At 46.2% G+C, this 25,425-nt stretch overlaps 1 protein-coding gene across 1 annotated transcript in view; it reads left to right on the top strand.

The window, feature by feature from the left end:
* Positions 1-14,606: 14,606 nt before the first annotated feature.
* NUDX1 (nudix hydrolase 1) overlaps positions 14,607-25,425 on the top strand; it is a 33,921-nt gene continuing 23,102 nt past the window's right edge. Inside the window, exon 1 of the mRNA XM_086511051.1 lies at positions 14,607-15,142. Coding sequence (XP_086367177.1) covers positions 15,007-15,142 — 136 coding nt within the window. The 5' untranslated portion in view covers positions 14,607-15,006. The remainder of the gene's footprint in view (positions 15,143-25,425) is intronic.

Below are 25,425 nucleotides of genomic sequence, written 5' to 3'. Positions count from 1 at the left end.
TTAGGACATATGTCCAAGAAGGGAATGGAAATCTTGTCTCGTTCTGGTTATTTGCCTGGCTTTTCATTTAATGATTTTGAATTCTGTGAACATTGTCTGTATGGTAAGCAAACACAGCAGCCACATAAGCATAGAAGGAGTAGAAGAGATACACAGTTGGCACTTGTTCATAGTGATTTGTGTGGACCTATGCCTAACCTATCTCTAGGGGGAGCTTCTTACTTTATGACATTTATAGATGATTACTCGAGGAAAGTATGGGTTTACTTTCTCAAGCACAAGGATGAAGCGTTTAGTGTTTTCAAAACGTTTGTGACACTTGTGGAGAATCAGAGTGGCAAGAAGCTTAAATGCTTACGCACTGACAATGGTGGAGAGTATGTTTCAAAGGCCTTTCAGGACTTTTGTGAGTCAAAAGGTATAAAATGTGAACTTACTGCTCCTTACAATCCTCCTCAAAATGGTGTTGCTGAGAGGATGAATAGGACCATACAAGAGAAGGTCAGAAGTATGTTATCTAATGCACAGCTACCAAATGGGTTTTGGGCTGAAGCTGTATCAACAGTTGTTCATCTTGTAAATAGATCTCCTAGCAAGGTTTTGCAGAAGGATTCAGTGCCAGAGATGGTATGGTCAGGCAAAATGCCCTCATACAAGCATCTCAGAGTCTTTGGCTGTGAGGCATATACTCACGTTCCAAAGGAATTTAGGAACAAACTTGAGCCAAAGAGTAGAAAGTGCATCTTTCTAGGCTATGGTAATTCTGGTGAGATGGGGTATAGACTTTGGGATCTCGAATCCAGAAAGGTTGTCCGCAGCAATGATGTTCACTTTAATGAGTCCAAATATCATTCTAAACCAGAGAGGGTTGAGGAGATTAGAAGAGTTGTCTTCCAAGAAGATGGACCTGCACGTGCAAGACAAAATGTCAGAGCTCAAGAGGAGCAAGGACATGATAGAGTGGAACCACAGGTTGTGGCTGAGCCTGAGCCACTGAGCCTGAGCCACCCATTGTGCGTAGATCTGGACGTGTCACGCGACCTCCTGATAGGTTTGTTCCATCTATGAATTATGTCATGTTGACTGATTGCAATGAGCCTTCATGTTACAAGGAAGCAGTGCAAATGAAGGACTCCGGGAATTGGCAATTGGCCATGCAGTCAGAGATGACAAATCTGCATAAAAACCAGACATGGAAGCTAGTTAAATTACCACGGGGCAAAAAGGCTCTACCTTGTAAATGGGTTTACAGGTATAAGATCACCGCTCATGATAGTCAGCCAAAGTACAAAGCAAGGCTTGTTGCCAAGGGCTTTAAGCAAGAACAAGGCATTGACTTTGATGAAGTCTTCTCTCCGGTGGTCAAGATGACTACATTGAGATGCTTTCTGGCATTGGTTGCCATATTAGATTTGGTGTTGCACCAAATGGATGTCAAGACAACGTTCTTGCATGGTGATTTAGATGTGGAAATTTACATGCAGCAGCCAGAAGGGTTTGTTGAGAAAGGCAAGGAAGATTGGGTATGCCAGTTGTTAAAGAGTATTTATGGCTTAAAACAATCACCGAGGGCATGGTACCATAAATTCCACAAGTTTATGCTTTCTCAAGGCTACAAACGTAGTGAGTTCGATCACTGTCTATATACAAAGAAGGCTAAGGATGGCAGTTGGCTGATCCTTATTTTGTATGTGGATTACATGTTGATTGCTGGCAAGCACTTGGAAGAAATTTCAGCTTTGAAGTCAAAGATGGCAAAATCGTTTGACATGAAAGACATGGGTGAGGCAAGTCATATACTTGGTATGCGCATTGAGAGAGACAGATCAAAGAAGTTGATTTGGTTATCTCAAACAGAGTATATTGACAAGGTTTTGCAACGTTTCAATATGGAGAAGGGAAAGGCATTGAGTGTTCCATTGCCACCATATGTGAAACTTAGCAAACAAGATTGTCTTGTGTCTGAGGAAGAACAGGCTGAAATGGATAAGATTCCATATGCGTCTGCAGTGGGTAGTTTGATGTATGCATTGTTTGCTACTCGCCCAGACATTGCATTTGCAGTGGGAGTAGTAAGTCGATACATGTCAAACCCAGGCAAGAAACATTGGGAGGCAGTGAAAGGAATATTGAGATACCTGAAAGCTACAAAGAGTATGCGTATATGCTATGGGAGTCAGGAGCTAAGTGTAAAGGGTTTTACAGACTCAGATTATGCAGGTGACTTAGACAACTGAAGGTCTACGTCAGGGTATGTCTTTACATTGGCTGGTGGAGCAGTATCATGGCGTTCTAGATTACAAGATTGTGTTACTCAGTCTACTACAGAGGCTAAATATGTTGCAGCATCAGAGGCGTGCAAAGAATCAATTTGGCTTAATCGACTAGTAACAGATTTGGGAATCAAAGAAGAGATGCCTGTGTTATATTGTGATAGTCAAAGTGCTATACAATTGGCTCGCAATCCAGTTTAGCACTCAAAGACAAAGCATGTGGATGTGAAGTATCATTTCATCAAGGAAATGCTCGAGGATAAGCAACTTCAGCTTGTCAAAGTTCACACCACAGAAAATCCTGCTGATCTACTTACAAAAGGACTTCCCTAAGAGAGCTTTGCGCATTTTTGCAAGCAGTTAGGTGTAGGGTAGTACATCACTTCTCTACATCTCTTGTATATTAGATAGTAGCTTCTCTCACACTTAAAGTACCACATTGGACTTTAAGTGGGAGGTTGTTGGGGTATAAAGCCCAATGTGGTCGCCCAGGTAAGTGGGCGGGCCGCCAGGTATGTACACATATTCTTTTATAAAAACCTAATAAGAACTCACTATGCTCTACACATTACAGTAGAGCGAGTTCACCATATCGTCGTGCTCTTCTTCTCGCACTCTCTCTCGCGTCGCACTTCCGCTCGTACTCCTTCATGGCCATAGAGGCGGCTTGGGAAACTGTAGCCACCACTGAGTAATCGATCGTGGGGCGTTTTCTCACCTTGAGCAAACTGGACGCGCTATAAAAGGTGAGGGTGCTTTGGCCCCTCACTTAGTCTGTGGGTGTTTCTCTCCTTGTGTGTGTATTTCAAAGCAAGAAGTGAGGGCTTTAACACTATGCAACTATGGAGATGGTTGAACTACCGTCATAGGTTGGTATTCTCCTTGATAAGGGTACCTTGCCTAAATTAATGTTGTTGTACATACTGCATGAAAAATTCTTAATTATTGCTACACATATCGCACAGGTACTGCCTGGCTTAACCTGGTTTTCTTGTTGGGAATTCTGCCGTAACTGCATAATGTGCATAAACTGATAGTTTAAGGGAGGGATGGTGAAACACTTTGGTATGTGATACCCATTTTTCTGATAAAACTGGAGATGAATATTGAAGGGATTAAAGATTTTCTAACCCATACTAATCACGTTGATTACTGTTGGTTTTTTTGGTTATTTTATGGTAGGATGTTGGCTTCTTATAACAAAGGGTTTTTGATAACTTGTATAGTGCCTTAAATTCATTGTGGTTGAGGATTTTAGAAACCCATGCATAACCAGAGTAGTGGTGCTTGATATTGCAGTATTCGGACAATAAAAAGTTGGGGGATCTTTTGGTACCTGTAACTGACGTTTGTCTAGTCCGTCATGATAATACGCAGCCTAAAGTTGTGGCTTTTTTACTATGTATCTGACGCATGGAAAAATCTGCATACTACCGCGTGGTATAATGGGGTTTTTTCTTCCCTTATGCCATTTTTGGCATTGTTATACTTGCTAATGATTTCGCTTATTGTCTTATATAGCATGACGTTGACAGAACCGTAAAGAAATATGGGTTTTTTCTTTTTTGATAAACAAGCTATAAATAGGTTCTTTTCACTAAACTTCTTGCCTTTGGCCCATTTAGTGTGTTTTTTTCTCTCTTCGCATGCAAACTGAGGTAAGATGAATTCCGTAAGCCCAAATGGGCATGAGAAATTTGAATTGGCTTGATAACATAGCCGAGTTTTGATACCTTTAAAATGGAATATTTTTGTTGAGAGGTATCTGTAGCCGTCATTTTGGATACTTTATGGCTTCATGGTACTTAAGAAAGCTAGAGAAATTGGAGCCTAACAAAACTGGCAAAGTAATTCTGGTATTGAAAGACTGATCTAAGAGATGATATGGGGATTAAGACACTTAGTGCAGGAGGGATGATGGCCTTCTTTATCAAAATGATATATATGCTATTTAAAAGTCTAAATAAAAAAATGGGGATTTATAAAAACCATACTTATAAGTACTTCTTTTAAAATCTTTGGGGTAACAAAAACCAAAGGACTGAAATACATCAACACTTTGGACAGTGGTTTGAAGTTTTAAAAAGTTGTAAGTTGGACATGGATAACAACTAATATAGTCCCAAGTTTTTCTGTGTCAATGCAGTGTTGCAAAATGTCATAATAACTCATATCTAATTGTCCTAAATGATTTTCTCATGCTAAACTGATCATTTTATATGGGGAAGTACCAGGGGAGATGTGCACGTCTGTCACATGTATCAATCAATTTGTCTGACTACAACTGCATATGCTTTTTAATTGTATATGAGAATGCAAGTATTGTGCCAATGTTGTTTGATTTTGTAGTGACTGAACAAAGCTAAGGACATTCATCTTAAATGCTCTTCCACCTTGACAAATGAGCTTCAACTCAATAGCTTCCGAGGACTGAATCTACATCAGGAAGGGGGGACGTGTTATACCTCTAGGGCTCTAGTACCATAGGCGATACATGTGAGTGAAGTACCAAATCAAGCTGAGATTTCTCTTCCAGCTTAAGATTTTACATTGTGGCACTTTGATTTTTGTTTCTTCATTTTCATCATTTTAATTTTGTAACTTTGGGGGGTCATATAACATTGTTACCCTCCCCAGGCTCATCACACTAGTAAACTCCCTTTATCATACTTAAGCTAAAGGTCAATAGGGACTAAGCCCATTAGAAAGCCCTAGTACATTTCACACAATGCTGCCTAAATGGGATTAAGAACCTAAGTAACCATTGATTATTAGGAAGGCATTCCCCATGGTATTAAGAGAAGATCTCTAACGCGCCTAGCTTGGTCAACCTAGCTTAGTCGGACTGCTTGCTTTTAAAACCTAGACAAGTGATTATGACAAAAAATTGCATTGAATTTATTTTTTGGTACTAAGCAAATGCGCTGAATATTATGCTACCAATCAAAATTAAAGCAGACAAACATAGATGCAAAAAGATAAGGGACAATGCTAATGGACAAGAAACACATGTTTGTGTTGATGATCATGCTTGGTTTGAAGAGTGAACGAGAGAAAGATTCCATGAAGGTTCAAATCCTAACCACAGCAACACGTTCTTACACACTATGAAACACAAGAATACCTCTAGGAGGCACATCAATGGGAAAAAAGAACTTTGCTAATCACTAAACTCTAAAACAGAAACACTCCTATTGTATTAATCCTACCTACCCTCCATCACTCGAGTGATGAGGATCAAAGTTGTTTGATGACACAGGTTTCTATTTCAGTGTACCGGATGTGAATATGTAGGTCTGGCTCAATGTTTTGACTTTTATTGTGCACACTCGTTCGCTAATTGCTCTTGCTCTTTACTATTTTAGTTTTTTGTGAGTATAAGGCTTTATACATACATTCCCTAAGATTGGGAGATTGAGAGGTCAAGGAGGAAGGTTGAGAGGGGAGTGAGTGAATGATGACTGTCAGCAAACACTCCCCCTTCCTTGGGTAGATCATACCGTTTGAAATGTACTCGTCACCCTTTGAAACCAATTGTTCCAATTGATACTAGGTGAGGATTTTCGCCAGTAGTTTTCTATTACCTTAGGTGCCTTGTCGACTTGTAAGGGTGGTAAGGTACTCTCCCAGGATCGAACTTGAAGTGGTTCATTAGGTGATTCTTGAACATTGGGAAGTGTGGATTTCTTTGTTGCTTCATGGAGGTCCACTATTGTAGGTGGAGTCTGTGGAGAAGCTTTTACCTCTATGGATGCATTACATGAGGAGCTAGAAGCTTCATGGGACTCCCCCCTTCCTGAGCTAGGTGGAACAAATCGTTCTTTCTTCAGTACCCAAACTAGCTCTGGAGCGGGTGTGTAGCATTCTGTGATTTTTTTCTTTCCACGATTGTCAATTCATTTTGGAGCTACAAGATTGGGCTCACATGGGTCAGGTGACATGTAAGAATACTGCAATGGGGCCGAGTGAACTGTGGTGTCAGATCTATGACCAATTATAAACCTGTTTCCTAGAGAATGTGCTCGACCAGTTACAAGATCCACTCGAATGACACAATCTTGGAACTGCAAGTAGACATGGTTTTTAGACCAATCATGCACCATTTTTGCTTCCCTCATAAAAGGGCATCCTAAGATCATCTCCGATGCCAAAGTGTGCTTTGAGAAATCCATAACAATGAAGGTAATTCTTATTTTATGTCCAAAGACCTTAATCTTGAGATCTTCTAGCATCCCAATAGGTTTAACAATAGACCCATTGGCCATCTTTACTACTATGGTTGTGGTCCCAAGGTGAGGTCTTCTCATATTTTCCCAGCAATTTTTAGTCACAATGCTAACCCCAACGCCACCATCAAGGATTCCCTTCACAGTTAATCTCTTAGTAGTGATTGGTATAGTCTCATTGGATTCATCACCCTCAAAGTATTGTCCCAACTTGTTAACAGGTGTTTCTACCAGAAGGTTCTCATCTAGGTTGGGTTGTGGATTTCTGTGTTCCTCCTCTATTGGCATCTCCCCAGCTCCATTCATTTGTGCAAATTGTGGTATCCCAAACTTCAGTTCTCCAGTAAGGAAGTCTCGAAGAGCTAAGACTAGCTCAGGGTCTTTATATAGTTTGGACATGATGGTGGTTCTAACTTCTGAAGACATGAAATCCATCAATTTGGCAATGTTTAACGGCACCTTTGGTCTTTAGTCCCTTGAGGTGGGGAAGATGGGATCTCCATTTCGTCGATAGGATCAGGTAGTCCCTCTGTAAACATTCTTTTCATCAAGAAGTGAGTATGTCCACTTTCCCATTGACTTTAAGTCACTTTCTTTTCGGATGACACTAGGTATGGCTAAGGATCTATGGACTTGGTGAGGTTGTTGTTGCGCAAGGAACACGGTGTCTGTAACTTGGATCTGCCTAGGTGCTGGTTCTAGATCCCTTTGGGTATCTTCAAAATCATGCACACATACTACTGATATAATGGGAAAGATAAAAAGAAACTCATTAACAAGGAGATTCTTAAGAATCTTTAAAAATGAAAAGGTATGCCTGATCAAAAAAATAAAAAGGTATTCCTAATTCAAAGATTCTCTCAACAACAACAAAAACAATGTCCTAGTCTATAGCACGTAGCAACGGGCAATGATGAAGCACATAGATTCGCAACAATATTAGCTAGGAAGGACGAATACAGTATTTTGAGTGAGAGAGAGAGAGAGAGAGAGAGAGAGAGAGAGAGAGAGAGAGAGAGAGAGAGAGAGAGAGAAAGAGGACTCTTTGAAGAGAAGAAAACGTTAAAGGAAAAATAAAAGAGAAGAGAAACACCTCTTTATATGGACGCAAAATGTCTTTTGACTTTCCACCTTCATGTCTTTTGACTTTCCACTTTCACGTGCCATTTCGTTTCCTAAACTCACCCTTCACTTATGCACTTAATATGTTTTGAAAGAATTTTTATTGTTCTGAGATTGGGGAGACCTAATGGGAAAGATGAAAAGAAATTCCTTAACGATGAGATTCTTAAGAATCTTTGATCCATATACTTAGTGTAGAGGAAGGGAGAATGGAATCTTTGCAAAAAATCAAGGGTTTTTTCACAACTGTATGAATTCAAAGGTCGTAGAGGCAAACCTCAAGAAAGTGGAGAAGAATATGAAATCCACATGATTCATTTAATAACCAGGAGAATTCTTAGTGCAGAGAATCTTTGCAAGAAACGAAGAAGTTTTTTCATAGTTGCACTCAAACGTCTCCATAAAATCCACACAATTCAACCTTGACCTAGATGTTGTGCCTGCACATTGAGTTTATTGAGTTGCACTTTGAGCGATACAACCTCTCGCCTCAAGGACAAGATTTGCCCTTGCAACTGGCATATTTGTACATCTGTTACATTGACTTCATATCGTCCACTGAGTGTCACAGCGACTCAACTAGCTCTTGCACGTAGCTCCGCAGGCCACCATCGCCTTGATCATGCAGCTCCTTCCATATGTCGATGAGCATCTCCTGCAAATTTTCCAACATTGCCTCCTCTGTGACAGCGGGGGACTCATTCACTTGAGTATCGGAGAACCCGAGTGGAGGGCTCTCACTGTCCATCGCTTTTTTGCACGAGAAGCAACACTTTAGTGGCACATCTCACAAGCAAAAACAAAAGCTCACCTTGCCAAGTAGTGCAACACATTTTCAAGAGGCGACCGTAGTGACGCCAGTCCGATGCACCAAGGGGATGTAGCTGTCTCCGATATGTGGCTCCCTCTCTTTGTCGCATGCGGCAAAACTTCTTTGCTCATTCATCTCAGCGACAACAACGAGCGAACAAGATGGGGCAGTGTTCATGAGGGTTGTACTTCACACCTTGGAGACAGTTATGGTTATAGAATGGCACAATCCAGTAAACCATGTTCACCACATTACCTGCCTATTTGTTCCCACCGGGTCTTGAACCAGTCTATGTGAGGCTGGCTATTTGTGTACAGATCATCCGACACAAAAATGGTGACTACGTCCTGGTAAGTGGTGCTAGCTGGGAAAACCATGTATGTCTATAATGCTTTTATTTTATTCAAAAACATACCTCGCCCTTGGAACGATGTAATCCACAAGGAGGAGGGGTAGTACTTCCCAATGCATATCATTTTGTTGAGGGTGGTTAGGAAATCCGCGCCCAAGGGGTGTTGTAACTTGAATTTCTAGAACATCAATTCGCGGTTAAAAATATTTCCATGCATAAGGCACACACGGTTCTTCTTGTTGTCTATCCTGTACAACTCAATACCTTTGTTGATGTTTCGCCTTTGTCCTTCAGGTAGTAGCCCACTGTGCCTTCGAATGTCTGCATGTTCTTATGCCGTAGAGGTCGACAGATAATGATTCCCCCATGGGTGCTCACCTTGTCCCACCCTAGGTATGCTTTTAAGCACTTGCTAGCTACAACGAGGGACCTGCAGACCAGCCACACGACAATTTAAAAGTGTAGGTGGTGTGAGTTGTCCCCCCTCTCCACTGAGCATAGTCCAGCAAGAGTCTCCTTTCGCAGGAACTCGTACACTCTGGGTAGGAGAGAATTGTCTATATCCCCCCCTCTTGTGGACACGGTCAAGCTGACCTCCAAAAGCTTTTTCACTCTTCTTGACTTTGCCTTCACCGCCCTCTCTTTGCTCAGCAAGGGGGGTTGGCCCTTTCTCTTCCTCGGTGGGCTAGCGGGCTCGACAGCAGGAGCGGAACGCGCTGCCTCCCTTAGTCGTGATATCTCACCCGCATAATTGCGTGCGCGCCACAACTACGTGCGCATCACAACTTGTTGAGCATTCAACAAAAGCAACTTACCTTAGTTAAATCAAAGAATCCACACCATAAAGTGGCGAGTGCTTCAAGGGCCTTCTGCACGCAACGCCTGTGGGCAGAGGAGAGCCGTGCAAGCGAACATGTGGGCTGAATGCCCGACAGGAAAGGGAGGGGGAGGGATGCGGGAGCAAGTTTGCGAACCCCCCTCCCCCCCTCCACCCACACACACGCACGAGTCTTAAAAGATGGTGATCGAGTTTTCTCGAGCAACAAAAAAAACGAGCGAGTCCCTCAATAAAGGTTTTTTTCTTGAGAAAAAGATCCTTCTATTAGTTAATGAAACTGCCCATAGGGCTACAACCTCCTCTTCAAGAGAGGGCTACAAAAACCATGATGGGGAGACTCTCCCAATGAAAAAATAGCATATGTACAATGAGGCTAAATCAAGAAATGGGAGGAGGGAAGAGCCACACAGGTGGACGGTAGTGCCATCTGAGTACACCCTGGACCATGGTGAAAAAAGGCCTAGGACGCCAGAGTCTAAGGAATGCCTCTCTGCGCTCCCGCATGCGATCGGAGCTGCCCTGGAGTCTCTCGAGCTGTCTGAGTGTGTGGATCAGCGCCAAAGATCGCGAATAGTCTCTGCTGGTGGTACAGGGCGAGCCTCAAAGATGCAAAAGCAGCGGGCCAGCCAGATGAACCAGAGTGTCAGGCCATTGATGAGCTCCCAGCACTCCTCTCTCTCTCTCTCTCTCTCTCTCTCTCTCTCTCTCTGCACCACTCCTGTGGAGTAAGCTCTATGGCAGGCTGGAGTGTAGGTCGCCCCCCCTGCATCACTATCATCCTGCTGGTGGAAGATAGCTCAAACTGAAGTGTCGGGCTCGTGAGAGTGCGGCTGCCCCCCAAGTGTTCTGTCGAGCAGTGGAAAGAGCAGTAGGCATCAGTCGAAGAAAATGAAGCCACACCTGTTGTGCCAAAGGACAATCCCAAAGATAGTGATGCTGACTCTCCACCAGATGGTCACAAGCTGCACATACGATCGAGAGACCACTATGTACAAGCACCAACTGCTGTAGCTCCGTGTGTGACCAACCACTAAAACAAAGTGACTTGCCTCGGCTGTCTGGAGTCCCACAACCTCTCCCAAAAAGTTTCCAAGAACTCAGCTATGAGACCCTCCTCCTGCCAATGAGGTGCTGCAGAGCAGGGGGAGCCTCTCTCTGTGCTGCTAGTATGTGACGTGCTAGTCAAGCAGTGTACTGAAAGAAAGGGACACCTGGGTGGTCTGCAGAAGAGAAAGGGTCCCTCCAAAGCCACTCTCCAGGATCCCACTGTACTCATGTCAGTGGACAGTTCTCCCAAACCCATAGTCTCCAGTGTCCAGTCTCAAGAGTTGCCGGGTCAGGATCGATGACGCAAGTCTTGCTAGATGCCCACCACCCGGATCCTCTGAAGACAACACTCTCCCACCTACGGGGCCTCTACTGCTACTCGTTGTAAGCATCCCTCACCCTGTAACTCGAAAAACATGGAGGGTATAGTCTCTGAACAAGCCCGAACTGAGATGAGAACCTCCAGTCGCGTGAAGGCTCCCATCCGTCTGGGCGCTGCTGGCTCGAGAGGAGTGAGCCAGTCAGCTGGTACTACCTCTGAGATGTCCTAGCACATGCTCTGCACCCCTCTCATGCCCAACAGTTGAAGGCCCTGCAGCTCCTTTGACAAGCCTGAAAACTGTGACCAGTCACCTAAAGAGTGTGCTGGACTCGCTGCCATGGGACCCCAGGAAACATGAGGCCGACTACCCTCAATAAATTTATTTGTGAATTAAAGAGATTTTCAAAAATGATAAGGAAAAATAGACATAATAAGTGTGATAACATCGTGATAAGTGGTTGTAGAGTATGATAAAGACATTCATCTATTCTACCCATGATAAAATATGTACTAACATCCAAGCAAATGTTTTCGTACCCGTGACAATATGTACATCATCAACCCCATGCTCTACGACTATCTACTTGATATTGTCCAAAGAGCTTGTTGCTTCAAAAACAAAACAATTGTTAAAAAGAATTAAAGCAATCGATCAACTACTTGTCCTCTTAAGGGTGAACAAAACTTACAAGCCTGCATGGGTCTACTAAATGCAAGAGGGTGAGAGGGTGGATCAACAACATCTACGGGAAAGGATGGATGGATGTTTGTTGTGAACAAGGCTCCCATAAACTGTGCATCATGTAACTCACACTCTCTAGCAAGAGCATGACCTCTCTCCATATCGATCCACCCATGCAATGCTTAAGCTCTCATTTGGAGAGATGATCCATGGTTGATGGATACATGCATCCTTCACTGCTCTCGGCATGATTTGATTTTTACGCGGTGTTATGGACCTGTTCCGACTGTCTGACTGCTTCTCCAACATGCCTTGGGCTTTTTTTCACACAAATGTGATTGAGTTTAACCAAGAAGCCGATTTTATAGAAAACAAAAACAAAGCACTGCCCCACAAAACTGCCTGACCTCACTGCAACATCGCTCGGGATCCACTTTTCTCATTCTGGAACCAGTGCGCACTGGCGCGGCGCGGATTGGTTTGGACTAGTTTCACCAAGGCCATAGGTGGTGATTATCTAGCTCTGTATAGCCTGTTGGAGTTGATCTAAAAACAAGAAAACAAAAAACTGCTTTGTATAGGGTGTTGACAAGCTAATTAAGTGTTGTACCTATGCATTAGAACAATGTCTCTCTCTCTCTCTCTCTCTCTCTCTCTCTCTCTCTCTCTCATATATCTTTGAGGTCTCTTAAAAGTGTTCATATAACATTAAAATTCAATTCTCCCTTCCTCTCTTTGTCTCTCTCTCTCTCTCTCTCTCTCTCTCTCTCTCTCTCTCTCTCTCTCTCTCTCTCTCTCTCTCTCTCTCTCTCAAGTTCCTCGACCATAGCCTCTGTGCTAAAGTGACTATAATTTGAAGGTTTTTCTTTTAATTTTGGAGGAGCTCATCATGCATCAACCACCTGCATTGCATGAAGCCTCAAGCCTGTACGCACATCAAACTACTCCACCTCCATGTTAGGCCACTTTTGGAATCAATGCACCTATGCATGTGCACACACACACACACACACACACACACACACACACACACACACACACACACACACACGCTCAAAGCGCTTGCTCATTGGTGATCTCTGTGGAGTCAATGCATGCACAAACTGGCCAGCTTCTCCCCCCCCCCCCCCCCCCCCCCCCCCCCCCTCTCTCTCTCTCTCTCTCTCTCTCTCTCTCTCTCTCTCTCTCTCTCTCTCTCTCTCTCTCTCTCTCTCTCTCTCTCTGCGCGCGCGCGTGTGCGGGCTCAGTAGTTATGGGGCTCATGAAAGCTAATTAGAGAGTGAAGTGGTTGGAGTGCAGCTTGATGTGTTTTACCTGCAAGGCAATGGCAACACTGGCCACAAAATAAGTCAGTACATGTTGTACGATGGTGATCAGGGGTGGTCTACAATTGCTAGCAAGCGGCTACCTGCTGCAAGGATCACGGGTCATGAGAGAGAGAGAGAGAGAGAGAGAGAGAGAGAGAGAGAGAGAGAGAGAGTACATGATAGGCCATTACCCTTTTACCTAGCTGGCGCAGCCCATGAGGAGTATGGAAGGATGCATGCTGGAACCAGTCCACACCGATGTGGAATGGTTTCGACATGTTTCACAAGGGTATAGAACCGGGGGGGGGATAACCTACTTTTCAAAAATTTCCTCTTGGCAAATTCAAGGAAATGATTTTTGTATGTTTGGAAAATGATTTTTCCTGAACACTGCCTACTAGACACACAACTATAAAAAAAAACCTCAGTTTTGGGGCTCACGCTTTGGGTAATTTGAGTGTTCATTGTGCTCATCCTTTTCTTTCGGTCACTAGGGCTCAACTCCAGAAGCAAATCTAGGAAATTAGAGAAAACCCCATGTGTCATGATTCCCGTTGTGTCCAAGGAGATTAATGTAGATCATGTGAGGAATACCAGCCTTCCTCAAGGTGGCCTCACCATCCCTCCACATGTGCACCGGTTCATGCTGAAAATGGTTCATGCTAGTCATAATATTGAAAAGGATGTGGAAGACTAGATACTCGAGTAAACCCATGAAATTTGTTGGGCTTCATAGTCTCCTTTCTTTGTTACCTTGTAAGTAGAAAGGAAACAAGATTGTTGGGATGGCTTATCTATGCGATTCATATAAAAATCCAACAAGAAAATATGAGAGCTCATATACGACATGCTTGTTCAATATTCAACTGGTCTCTCCCAATGTCTCACTTACGCAAAGAAGACAAAAACACATACACATTTAGCTCTCTCTCTCTCTCTCTCTCTCTCTCTCTCTCTCTCTCTCGGTGCACCTGTGTGTACAACATGTACTTTAGTGTTGCAATTTGCAAGCCCAAAAAGAGTTAAAGGAAGCTGTCTGCTCGTCAAGGCTCCCTTGACATGGATTGCTGTCCCCAACCTGCAAGAAAATGTACTTGGCCTACATGTCGCAACAAAAAAGAACATGTCCATTAGCCTCAAAAGAAGGTCCATCATGTCAACCCCTAAAGCCTTTGCACTTTTTGAAGGATCTAACATGCAATGCTTTTTGTTGCCCATCTAATGCAAGGAAAGAATTTCAAGAGCAGCCAAGCTTCATTTGATGAGGAAAGAGATTTCAGATGTGAGGACTGAATCCCCTAGCTATCTACGATGACACATCCATAACTAACCGATTTTTATATACTTCTATGACTTGGGATTTTGTTAGGGCCTCAACATGTAAGGAGATTTGAGATTTTGAAGCCTCCGTTGCGTTGTGGTAGTTTCAGATGTACGACCCTTTTGCATTGAGATGCTGGAAGGTCGAATCCAGCATGGCATGGCACTTGCAACAATTTGTCAAGGGTGCTACTCATATTTGGTCGAAAATTGGCTTCGCTCGATTTTTTTTGCTCGTTGACATGCGTGCGTGCGCACACACACACATGGAAATGCCACACCATACCTGCAGTTGTATCTCCTGCTGCACATATGGACAGAGAGAGGCAGAAACACAGCAGCTTGTGCGAGAGAGAGAGAGAGAGCCTGCATGCCCCCAATTAGCCCTTCGCGCATGCTGCCACTGAGGCTTCCACATTTAACAGCTGCTGATGGAGCTCGTTTCCGAAACCAGGCGCTAGACGAATTTAAAAAAAAAACCAATCGACAGAGCGAGAGAGCATCTGCTGAGGCATCTCGATTTTCCTTTTTTTTAACTGCGGTGCAGACATAACAGACATACGACATATATTTTGGTGACAATTTTGGCCTGTCGAGAGGGAATCTTCCTAAATTCTCCCATTAATTTATTTTTCAAAATTAGTGCCGACCTCGCAGCATTACAGGACAGAGCGGGAAATGGCTGTCTAGTGTAGAGGATCAGCAAATGGCAGCAGCCGTGCCGAGAGTGGGGGTAGGCGTGCTGGTGGTCAACAAGGCTCATTCCGCTGTTGTTGTAGGACGCCGTCGATCGTCTGTGGGCGACTCCAAATATGCCCTCCCTGGTGGCCATCTCGAATTCGGTGAGTGCCATGTACTAAACTTCATGAGTCTTTTTTGTTTTGGGTCTTCCAGCCTGTGTTGTGGGTCTTCCCTCTGTTGCCTGGCAGTGTGACATCCATGTGCCTAGTGCTGAAGGATTTTGGAAATCACTGGGCTTTAAGAAGATGGCACGTTTGCCTTCCACAGTTCCAGGCTGTCATGGCGTTTGTGGCGAACTCAAATTCGAGTCCAAAATCTTTTGTTTGCACTTACATTCACGTGCATGTTCCTTTTTCTCTTGTACCGTTATGCATGTCAAGAGGATGTGCGCCCATGTGCTTCGCCATTGTCATTACTCCTACCACACGTCCATTGCCTCCCATTTTCTATTTGCTTGCTTCTACACACAAGCAAGCACCAGTATTTACTCCATTAGTCCCGGCCTTAATGAACAGATTGGCAGTTTGATGGTGGGTTTGAAAATTCTTGGCAAGTAGGCTATTGTGCTTGTAATCACGTGATCATACCTTGCTTCAATGAATTTGCTAATGACAGGCAAAAGCATTGTATTGGCATGATTGGTTTGATCAACAAATCTATTGGCCCATTGGTGTATGGGTCTTCACTAAGTTCATTTTGAAGACGAAGACACTTTGAATTTGCATACTATCTTTGGATCTTTCCTAGGAATACACCTATGCCTTTTTGGATGGAGGAGGTTGTACGGGGCAATTTCGTCATAGAGGTGTTCTTTTTGGGTTGCAAGATCTACGTCGGCGCACTGTCCCCTGGTTTGGGCTGATTTGAAGTGAGATCTATGACAAAATGTTCAAGGCAAGGTGGCTGTCCATATCCAGAGAGGGTTTTCATCACCGGTCGTTGCCCCCATTACCATCTGAATCACCTTTTTGTTGGCATTTTAATAGAGAACTATCTATCGTCCACTCCTTGCTCTCTCTCGAGGTCATATTAATGAGAATATGCAATACAATATGCCAAGCTCCGCGTAGGCTCAGTGTGTACTCTGTAAATGGAGTCCAAAAACATACTGCTCCCTCATATGATCAAAGTCATTAAGCCTTGCTGTGATCCTGAGTATTTGTCGCTTGCCTGATTGTGCATTTGCAAACACGTTCTTCTCAATCTTTTGGTTTACTCGATCTACTTGAAAGAATTGAATGATGAACAACGAACCAATATGTCTGAATTGGATAAGGAACGACAAGAATTTCTGCACACACAGGTTGATTGCTTCTCTGAAGGCCTACTAGGCAAGTTACCTCCACCTCATCTTGAGGACCACACGATTGATTTGATTCCTAGAAGTACACCACCAAATCGGCCACCTTATCGAGTTAGCCGAGCCCAGAATGAAGAAATAATGAACCAAGTAAAAGAACTTTGCATAGGAGTTAAATTCCATGCTTCTGAATCGAAGCAGGTTTCTTCCACGACGCGCTCGCTGCTGTTGCTCGCACTCCCACCACTTGTCGCCATCGATGTTCCCCCCCCCCTTCCCCGCCCCCCGCCCTCGCGCTGTCCCCTTGCCTACCCTCTCGCACGCAGCAAACCTGCCCGCCCCCTGCGCTTTTTCCCTGCCCGCCGCCTGTAGGAGTTGACCTCTTCATCGACGTTTCTCCACCTTTTCTTCACAGCAGCAGATACAGATGGAGACTCATGCTCTGCCACAGAGGAACTCCAATGAAATCCCCTCGCCCGACCGCGTTGAGCCCGCCATTCAACTTGCTCTTTCACCGACAGAGCAAGCGAGCCTAGCCGCAGAGGTAGAGCGCCTGTAGGAGACTTCTATCATCTGCAAGATTCTCGGCACCAGACCTAACAGAGGAGAGCTGCGTGATCTTCTCCAAGCCCGCCTTCTCGCGTTGGACGTTCAGATCCTCGGACGAGGCTACTACCAGATCGAGTTTGAGACCTCCGAGATGGCGCCCAAGGTCATCGCCATGAGCCCTTTGACCATCCGAGCAATTCGAGCCCACTTTCGATAGTGGAGACATGGTTTTGACCTTGCTTCAGATGTTTTGGTAGAGGAGACAGACATTCCCATCTCCGTCTGCTTTCCTGGTTTGCGACGGGAGTACCTACCACTTTATCCAGGATAGTCTCAATGATGATTGGGACTGTCCTGGAGACACGTCGCACGACAGTCTCAGTAGCTGCCAAGGCGGCTAGCATTCCCTCAGTTTGCGTTCTGGTTAGGAATACTCACTCTCCTGAAGGTCATCTTTCTTCCTCGGGTGAGTGGAGGTTGGTTTAGACAGAGCGTGGAGTATTCGTGCCTCCCGAATCAGTGCTTCATTTGTCGACAGGTGGGCCATCTCGTGAGGCCTGTCCACGGAGGAGGCCCCGACCTACATCACAGGCCCAGGCCCAGCCCCAGCCCTTGCAGGCTGGCTAGTAGCCACATGCAGAGAGACAGCACACAGGTAGAGCCACCCTCCGAGCCTGGGGCTCCAGCGGAGGAGGGATGGCAGTAGGTCCACGGTCGACGACGCGGTAGGGGCCACAACGACAGCCTGGCACTCAGGGTGGTCCAGCGGCGCCTGCCTAGTAGCAGTGGGTTCCCACGGGGAACCGATTCGGTCCTCTTGAGCAGAACGAGGTCCCAGCCCCCCCCCTCTCGCCTCCTGCTCCCGCCGCCTCTCCTCCTCGCCCCTCTACCTCCGCCGATCCCTCTCGCCCCTCTGCTCCCCCACTCCCCCCTCCCCCCCCTCCTCCTGCTCCTACACCCCCCCTCCGGCTCCAGTTCCTCAGTCGACCCAGGGGGCAGGGCCATCCCCGGTTGCTAGGAGATCTCTTGGTAGCGCCTTTGCCACGAGTGGCTTGGCGAGAGAGGGACAATCTTCCTTGCGACCCCCTTTACAGGTACAGACGTCTCTATTTGCAGCAGTCCCTCGAGGTCTGACGAGCTTCAACATTCAGCGCCGATGGGACTTCTTTGACTACGACTTTACACGCTTTCTTGGCGATTCCTCTGCAGACCATGAGGTAGCCTGCTTCAGGGTTCATGTTCTGTTCCTTGCGGCTAGGGGGATAGAGGCCTTGGACTTAGCGGTTGGCTTCTCTTTTCCCCTTTGCGGCATGGACTAGACTGAGTGGACTCTCGACTCAGTGTTGGAGTGGCTAGAGTTCTCTCACCACATGGGGGACCTAGGAGTTACAGACATGCTTCAGACTCTGTGGCCATTGGCCAAGTTTGCTGTGACCCCTCCAGATGCAGCAGGACGTAGACACATTGTGGTTCACTTCTTTGCTAATACGCAGTGCCCGCCATGCTATGTACACATTCATGAGGACTCCTGGACAGAGGAGGTTTCTTTACGCACGGCTCGGTCTACCTGGGCTTGGGCCAGGCACTCTTTGCAGTCACGCTTATCTAGAGGACGCTTGGATGCGGATTACTCCCCATCCAAGCCAGCCTCGAAGATAGCACGTCTAGCTGCTGCGACAGCATCTGTTCTCTCTCGCTCCCCATGAGGATCGTCTCATGGAACGTGTAGGGATTAGGTGGGCCCCAGTTTCAGCGTTGAGGGGTCGATTGCGTCAGGAGCTTCAGTGTTGCCTTGTGGGAGGAGAGGATTGATCTCCTTATGCTACAGGAGCATCATCTATGTGAGAGCCGCATTAGACGATGTGGTCAGCTCTTGCGTGGACGATATGATACTTTTTGGTCAGCTGCTTTTGGACCTGGAGGCATCCAGGGTGGGGTATGTATGACTATTGCGGAGTCTCTACAGCAAGCCATTGTGGGCAAAGGGCTTATTGTGCCAGGCAGGGCTCAGTGGATTGCTATGCATGTTCAGGGTTGCCTTGTGGGCTTCCTGAACATATATGCGCCCAATGTGGCGAGTGCATGAGCAAAGTTTTGGTCACAAATTGTTGAGTCTCTGTCGCAAGCAGAGCTGTGGTGCATTGGGGGTGACTTCAACATGTTGGAGGACCCTTCTGACAGGATTGGTGGTAGCCATGCTACTGTGCAGGGAGTTGAGCTGGCAGCTTGGGAGAGGTTTTGTATGACTCTGAGGGTTTCGGATGTGTGGCAGCACTCTAGCTTTGTGAGGCCCCCAGACAGCCTGGCCTTCTCTCGTTCGGACCGCAGAGTGGGAGGAGTGAATCTATTGCGGATAGATCGCTTCTACACTAGTGACTTTTTCTGTGACTTGGGTGGGACAGTTGGCATTCTGGTAGGGACTTCCTTCTCGGACCATGCACCAGTGATCCTCACAGTGACAGATAGGCAGAGGCGGGGGAGCACGGTAGAGGCGGGGGAGCACGATGCTACGCATCCCTGAGAGGGTCTTGCTGGACTCTGCACTTAGAGAGCGAGTGGAGGCTCTTTGGACAGAGAGCTTGGACATGCAGGATTCTCCTGCTGACAGAGTGGCCTCAAGACTAGCTCAGCTTAGTCGCTTCTTTGTCCAGGAGTCCTTGGCTCGCTTGATTGCAGCGAGAGAGGAGCAGCAACGTCTTAGACAGGGCGTTGCTTCCTTGCAAGGATGCAGGAGCAGCATCCAGACAGTCCTTGGTTGGAGGAGAAGTTACAACAGGCTCGCCAGAAGCTTGTTAGCACAGAGGAGCGGTGCCATGAGTTTGCTTTCCATCCTCAGTGGACGCAGGTGGGTGACAGAGTGATTTGTGCTTTCTTAGAGGCAGTGGGACCTCGGCATACGCATGCCAAGGTCAGTCAGTTGAGGAGGCCCGACGGGTCAGTTGCTTCTGAGCTAGAGGACATGCGTGTAGTTGCCAACTGACTTTTACCGTGAGTTACTATCTGCAGAGCCTCAGTCAGAGCGTCAGGATGCATGCAGGGAGCAGGTGTGGACAGAGATGCCTTGCCTTGTGACTGAGGAGATGCGTCAGAGACTTGAGCTGCCACTTCAGCTTGAGGAGTTGCACACGGCTCTTAGTGCACTCCCCTGTGGTAGCTGTCCAAGTGAGGATGGCTTGACTCCCTGTTTTTTCTTGGAATACTGGGACTTGCTTGGCCCAGATCTCTGTAGTGCTTTCCGGTACATCTTGCACACAGGAGAGATGCCTGATAGCATGAGTGAGGGTCTGATCTACCTCATTCCCAAGGAGGGTGGCTCCTTGGATGAGATTCGACAGTGGCGCCCCATCACCATCCTCAACTCAGCCTACAAAATTCTTGCCAAGGCTCTGAGTTTGAGGATCCAGCCACTTCTAGAGAGCCTTATACATGGGACTCAGATTGGTTTTGTCAAGGAGCGTAGTATCCTTGACAACATCTTTACTTTTTGGGAGGCTTCTGCCCTAGCGAGGCTCCGCGGTGAGGATCTAGTGATTCTTCTTCTCGATTTTGAGAAAGCCTACGACAGAGTTGACTGGGACTTTCTGGAGGGCACTCTACGCAGGATGGGCTTTCTAGATCCTTGGATCAGAGGGGTGTCAGCTTTGTACAGACGAGCACACAGTCAGGTACTTTAGTCAGGAGGTAGAGGCGATCTTTTCATGCTCACACGATCGGTCAGACAGGGCTGCCCTCTTGCCCCCTTCCTCTTTCTGTTCTATGCTGAGGCAATGAGCAGGTTTTTGGTGTCGCAGCAGGTTGGTTTAAACTTTGTGGGGCTTAGCACTTCCTATTCGGGGAGATGAGCTATTGGACGCTGAGTTTGTTGATGACTCAGCCTCGTACTTGGATGGTCAGGAGGCCAACCTTCACAGGTGTGAGCAGGCTCTTGAGACCTTCTGTTGTACATCTTGCGCACTGATCAACTGGAGAAAGACAATGGCTTTCTCGGTTGGTAGTGATCCTATGCTCGATTGGATGCCAGGTGAGGGTTTTAGGTGGATTCCCCCAGGGAGTGCAGTTCGGTACTTGGGCTGTCAGGTTGGTCTGAACTTGTCTCCCGAGCAGTAGATTGCTCCCCTCCTCGTGTCTATCAGGGGGAAGTTGTTACACTGGAGCTCAACACGACTTTCTTTGGGTTGGCAGAGTAGTAGTGGCCAACCAGGTGTTGTTGGCGAATATGTGGTACATCACTTCTTGCTGGATCTTCTCGAGTTCTTGTATCAGCCAGGTAGAGAGGCTGATTAGGAACTTCCTTTGGTCAGGACGTGACACTCAGATAGCCCAGGCCAAAGTGGCTTGGGAGGTCATCACTCTTCCTTGTTCACAGGGAGGGCTTGGGATCATTGACCCAACACAGCAGAGCAGAGCCCTTCTTGGGAAGTTTATAGTCAGAGGACTTCTTCTAGGTGAGAAGCCCTAGAAGGAGTTCTTGCTACAGCGGCTTCGTCAAGGTGGAAAGGTACGTAAGGTACAGTACGTGTTCGGTACGTATTGTACGTAGTACCGAATGGATTGAGTGGTAAGGTACGTAAAATTCGTAAGGTTTTTTTCGAAAACGTCAAAAACCTACAATACGGTCCGTACTTGATAATAAATTCATAAGTATCACTTCTAGGATATTAGGTCACTGTTCTACTATCCAAGGCTGTCATAAATAGACAATCCAAGGCGAGTCATCCGCACTGGCCAGTAGTGCCGATGCCAGTAAGGTGCCTCAACACATGCGTCACCGTACTTGTCTTCTGTTTTCCACAATATTTGCAGGCCCAAGTACGTGTTCCTGATCCTGCTTGCCCTCCTGTATTTACCACCGCAATGACAGTGGTGTGTGCGCTCCAGACTGGGTTGGGTTTGCGAGGCATGGTGTACCTACAGATTGGTGAACAAAAACATTGATGCTATCGCGAGAAACACACAAGGTATGCACGAGGGAGACGGGAGAGACTCACGAGGACGAGCACTTACCTTTACTGCGCACAAGGTTGCTCTGCAGGTGAGTTTGCAGAGCTCTGTCTACAATAAACAGGCGCCCAAACTCTCTCTGTAGTACTCTGTAGTCAATAGTTTGCAATAAACAGGCGCCCAAACTCTCTCTGTAGTACTATGTAGTCAATAGTTTGCAATAAACAGGCGCCCAAACTCACTCTGTCTCAATAACCAGGCGGCCAAACCCCCAAAACAGAGGCGAAATTAAATCCGAAAACGCGAAGGGGAAATTCGTTTTTTTTTTTTTGGTTGTACAGTACGGATCCATACGGTACCGTACCGTATTGTACGGACGTATGGTATCGTACGGATCCTACCTTGGGCTTCGTGCTAGGGTGCCTCAGGCGGGAGGCCCCTGGCGACCTTCGACCAGATGGATCTTCACAAAGATGTGCAGAGTTGGTTTGAGCAGGAGACTGGAGGACCGCTTCGCTGTGAGTTTGCTTCGATCTTGGGAGCAACGACAGCCTACCTGCACGGAGGAGCGCCTACGACAACCCCTTGTTTGGAACCCCATGGTTAGCACTCAGAGAGGCCACTTGGTTGGTAGTCAGCCTCATGTTTCCTGGGGTCCCATGGCAGCGGGTCCAACACACTCTTAGGTGACTGGTTAGAGTTTTCAGGCTTGTCAGAGGAGTTGCAGGGTTTCCAGCTACAGGGCATGAGAGGGGTGCAGAGCATGTGCCAGGACATCTCAGAGGCAGTTCTAGCTGACTTGGCTCACACCTCTCGAGCCAGTAGCACCCAGGTGGATGGGAGCCTTCACACGACTGGAGGTTCTCATCTCAGTTCGGGCCTGCTCAGAGACTATTCCCTCCCTTTTTTTCGAGTTACAGGGTGAGGGACGCTTACAGCGAGTTGCAATAGAGGCCCCGTAGGTGGCAGAGTACTGTTTTCAGAGGATCCGAGTGGTGGGCATCTGTGGGAGGACTTGTGTCATCGATCCTGACCCAGCGGCTCTTGAGACTGGACACCGGAGACTGTGGGCTTGGAAGTGCTGTCCACTGGCACGAGTACAGTGGGATCCTGGAGAGTGGCTATGGAGGGACCCTTTCTCTTCTGCAGACCACCCAGGTGTCCCTTTCTTTCAGTACACTGTTCGACTGGGACGTCACATATTGGCAGCACAGAGAGAGGCTCGCCCCACTGCAGCACCTCATTGGCAGGAGGAGGGTCTCACAGCTGAGTTCTTGGAAGCCTTTTGGGAGAGGTTGTGGGACTCCAGACAGCTGAGGCGAGTCACCTTGTTTCAGTGGCTTGTCGCACACGGAGCTACAACAGTTGGGAGCTGGCTAGTGCATAGTGGTCTCTCGACCGGATGCGCAGCTTGCACTTGGGGAGCAGCTGCTTGGTCCACCCTCACGGGCTCGGCACTTCAGTTTGAGCTATCTTCCACCAGTAGGATGATAGTGATGCAGGGGGGGCGACCTACACTCCAGCCTGCCACAGACCTTACTCCACAGGAGTGGTGCAATGAGAGAGGAGTGTTGGGAGCTCGTCAGTGGCCTGACACTCTGGTTCATTCGGCGGGCCCATTGCTTCCGCATCTTTGAGGCTCGCCCTGTGCCACCAGCAGAGACTGTTCGCGATCTTTGGCTAGAGCTGATCCACACTCTCAGAGGACAACTCGAGAGACTCCAAGGCAGCTCTGACTGCATGCCGGAGCGTAGAGAGGTTTTCCTTCGACTCTGGCATCCTGGGCCATTTTACACCATGGTCCAGGGTGTACTCAGATGGCACTACAGTCTACCTGTGTGGATTTCCCTCCCTCCCCCCATCTCTTGATTTAGCCTCTTTGTACATTTGATGTTTTTTCATTGGGAGAGTCTCCCCATCATGGTTGTTTTAGTCCTCTCTCGTAGAGGTGGTTGTAGCCCTATGGGCAGTTTCATTAACTAATAGAAGGATCTTCTTCTTGGAAAAAAAAAGTAAAAGAACTTCTAGAAAAGGGTCTCATCCAACCTAGCTTGTCACCTTTCTGTTCTCTGGTTTTGCTAGTACTAAAGAAAGACGAAACTTGGAGAATGCGCATTGATTATAGAGCTCTTAATAAAATCACCATCAAGAACCGATTCCCTAGCCCAAGGATCGATGATATTCTTGACAGACCAGTGTGACATAAAAACGCGTTTCATAGGTATGAAACCTCGAAACCCCGAAACGGACGAAACGTTTCGGCGAAACTCACGAAACGGGAAACTGCCCGATAAAAAAAAGGTCAAATTTTTGAAAAAATTTAGCGATTTTTTTAAAATTTCAGTAGTTTAAAAAGATTTTTTTGTACTCTCTTTGCACTATTGCCTCTCTTTTATGCACATTGTACATACATATACATACGTACACATATGTATATATGTACACACGTATATGTATGTATGTATGTCTATTATACACGTGTGCTTATACATATGCATATGTATGTGTATAAACACTAATAAGAGTACATAATAAAACCAGTTTACTAGTCCGTATGTACACACACACACATGAATCTTTAATCTATCCATCCATCCATACATAGATACATACTTACATACATACATCCATACATGCATGCATGCATATATAAATAAAAATATATATTTATATCTTTATTTAAATGTATTTCTACGAAACCTGTTTCATAATTTTTGTGCCCTGAAACGAAACGTTTCAAAACCTCGAAACCCCGAAACGGGCAAAACCACGAAACGTTTCATGTCACACTGTGACAGACTACAGGGATCCTTTTGCTTCAACAAAATTGATTTGAAAAGTGGATATCATCATAACCGAATTGCTCCAAGAGATGTCTACAAGATAGCTTTTCGGACAACGTTTGGTTTATATGAATATTTGGTGATGCCTTTTGGAGTCATGGATGCTCCAACAACATTTAATCGGATGATGGAAAAGTTTTTTCGAGAGTATCAATCTTTTGTGGGCACTTTCTTTGACGACATTATAGTTTCCTCCAAGAATGAAGCAGAGCATAAGCATCATCTGCTACAGGTCTTTCAGGCATTGCAGAAGCATAGATTGGTTATCAATGCCAAAAAGAGTGAGTTTTTCTTACCGAAGATACATTTCTTGGGGTGCATTGTCTCAACAGAAGGAGTGCAAATGGACCTAGCCAAAATTGAGACTTTCTGCGATTGGCATGACCTAAAGAATGTTCATGAAGTTCGAAGCTTTTTGGGCTTGTGCTCTTATTATCTAGAAGCTTGTTGCGGTTGAGTTGATGAAGTGTTGGTGCGGGAAGTGGTGTTTTGTGGTAGTGGTGTTCTTTGAAATACCAATTCCTTTGTCATGGACAATTCGAGAACATCTATGCTTTGGGGAACTATAGAGAAGAGTCCAAGATTTCTCAAGCAACAACATTCTTAAAGATAACGCTATACAATGGTGGAGTTCAATCGCGACACAACCGCATGCTCCACGGACCTGGCAAACTTTCAAGACAGTATTTGCACGCACTTATACGACTTCTATGTTTGAAGTCCGGATCTTGGCAGAGTGGGGCAATTTCAA

The sequence above is a fragment of the Adiantum capillus-veneris genome, chromosome 4, assembly GCF_014529385.1.
Source record: "Adiantum capillus-veneris isolate H3 chromosome 4, ASM1452938v2, whole genome shotgun sequence".
In the NCBI taxonomy this organism is placed as follows: Eukaryota; Viridiplantae; Streptophyta; class Polypodiopsida; order Polypodiales; family Pteridaceae; genus Adiantum; species Adiantum capillus-veneris.
This window is presented reverse-complemented; position numbering and strand designations above follow the sequence as displayed.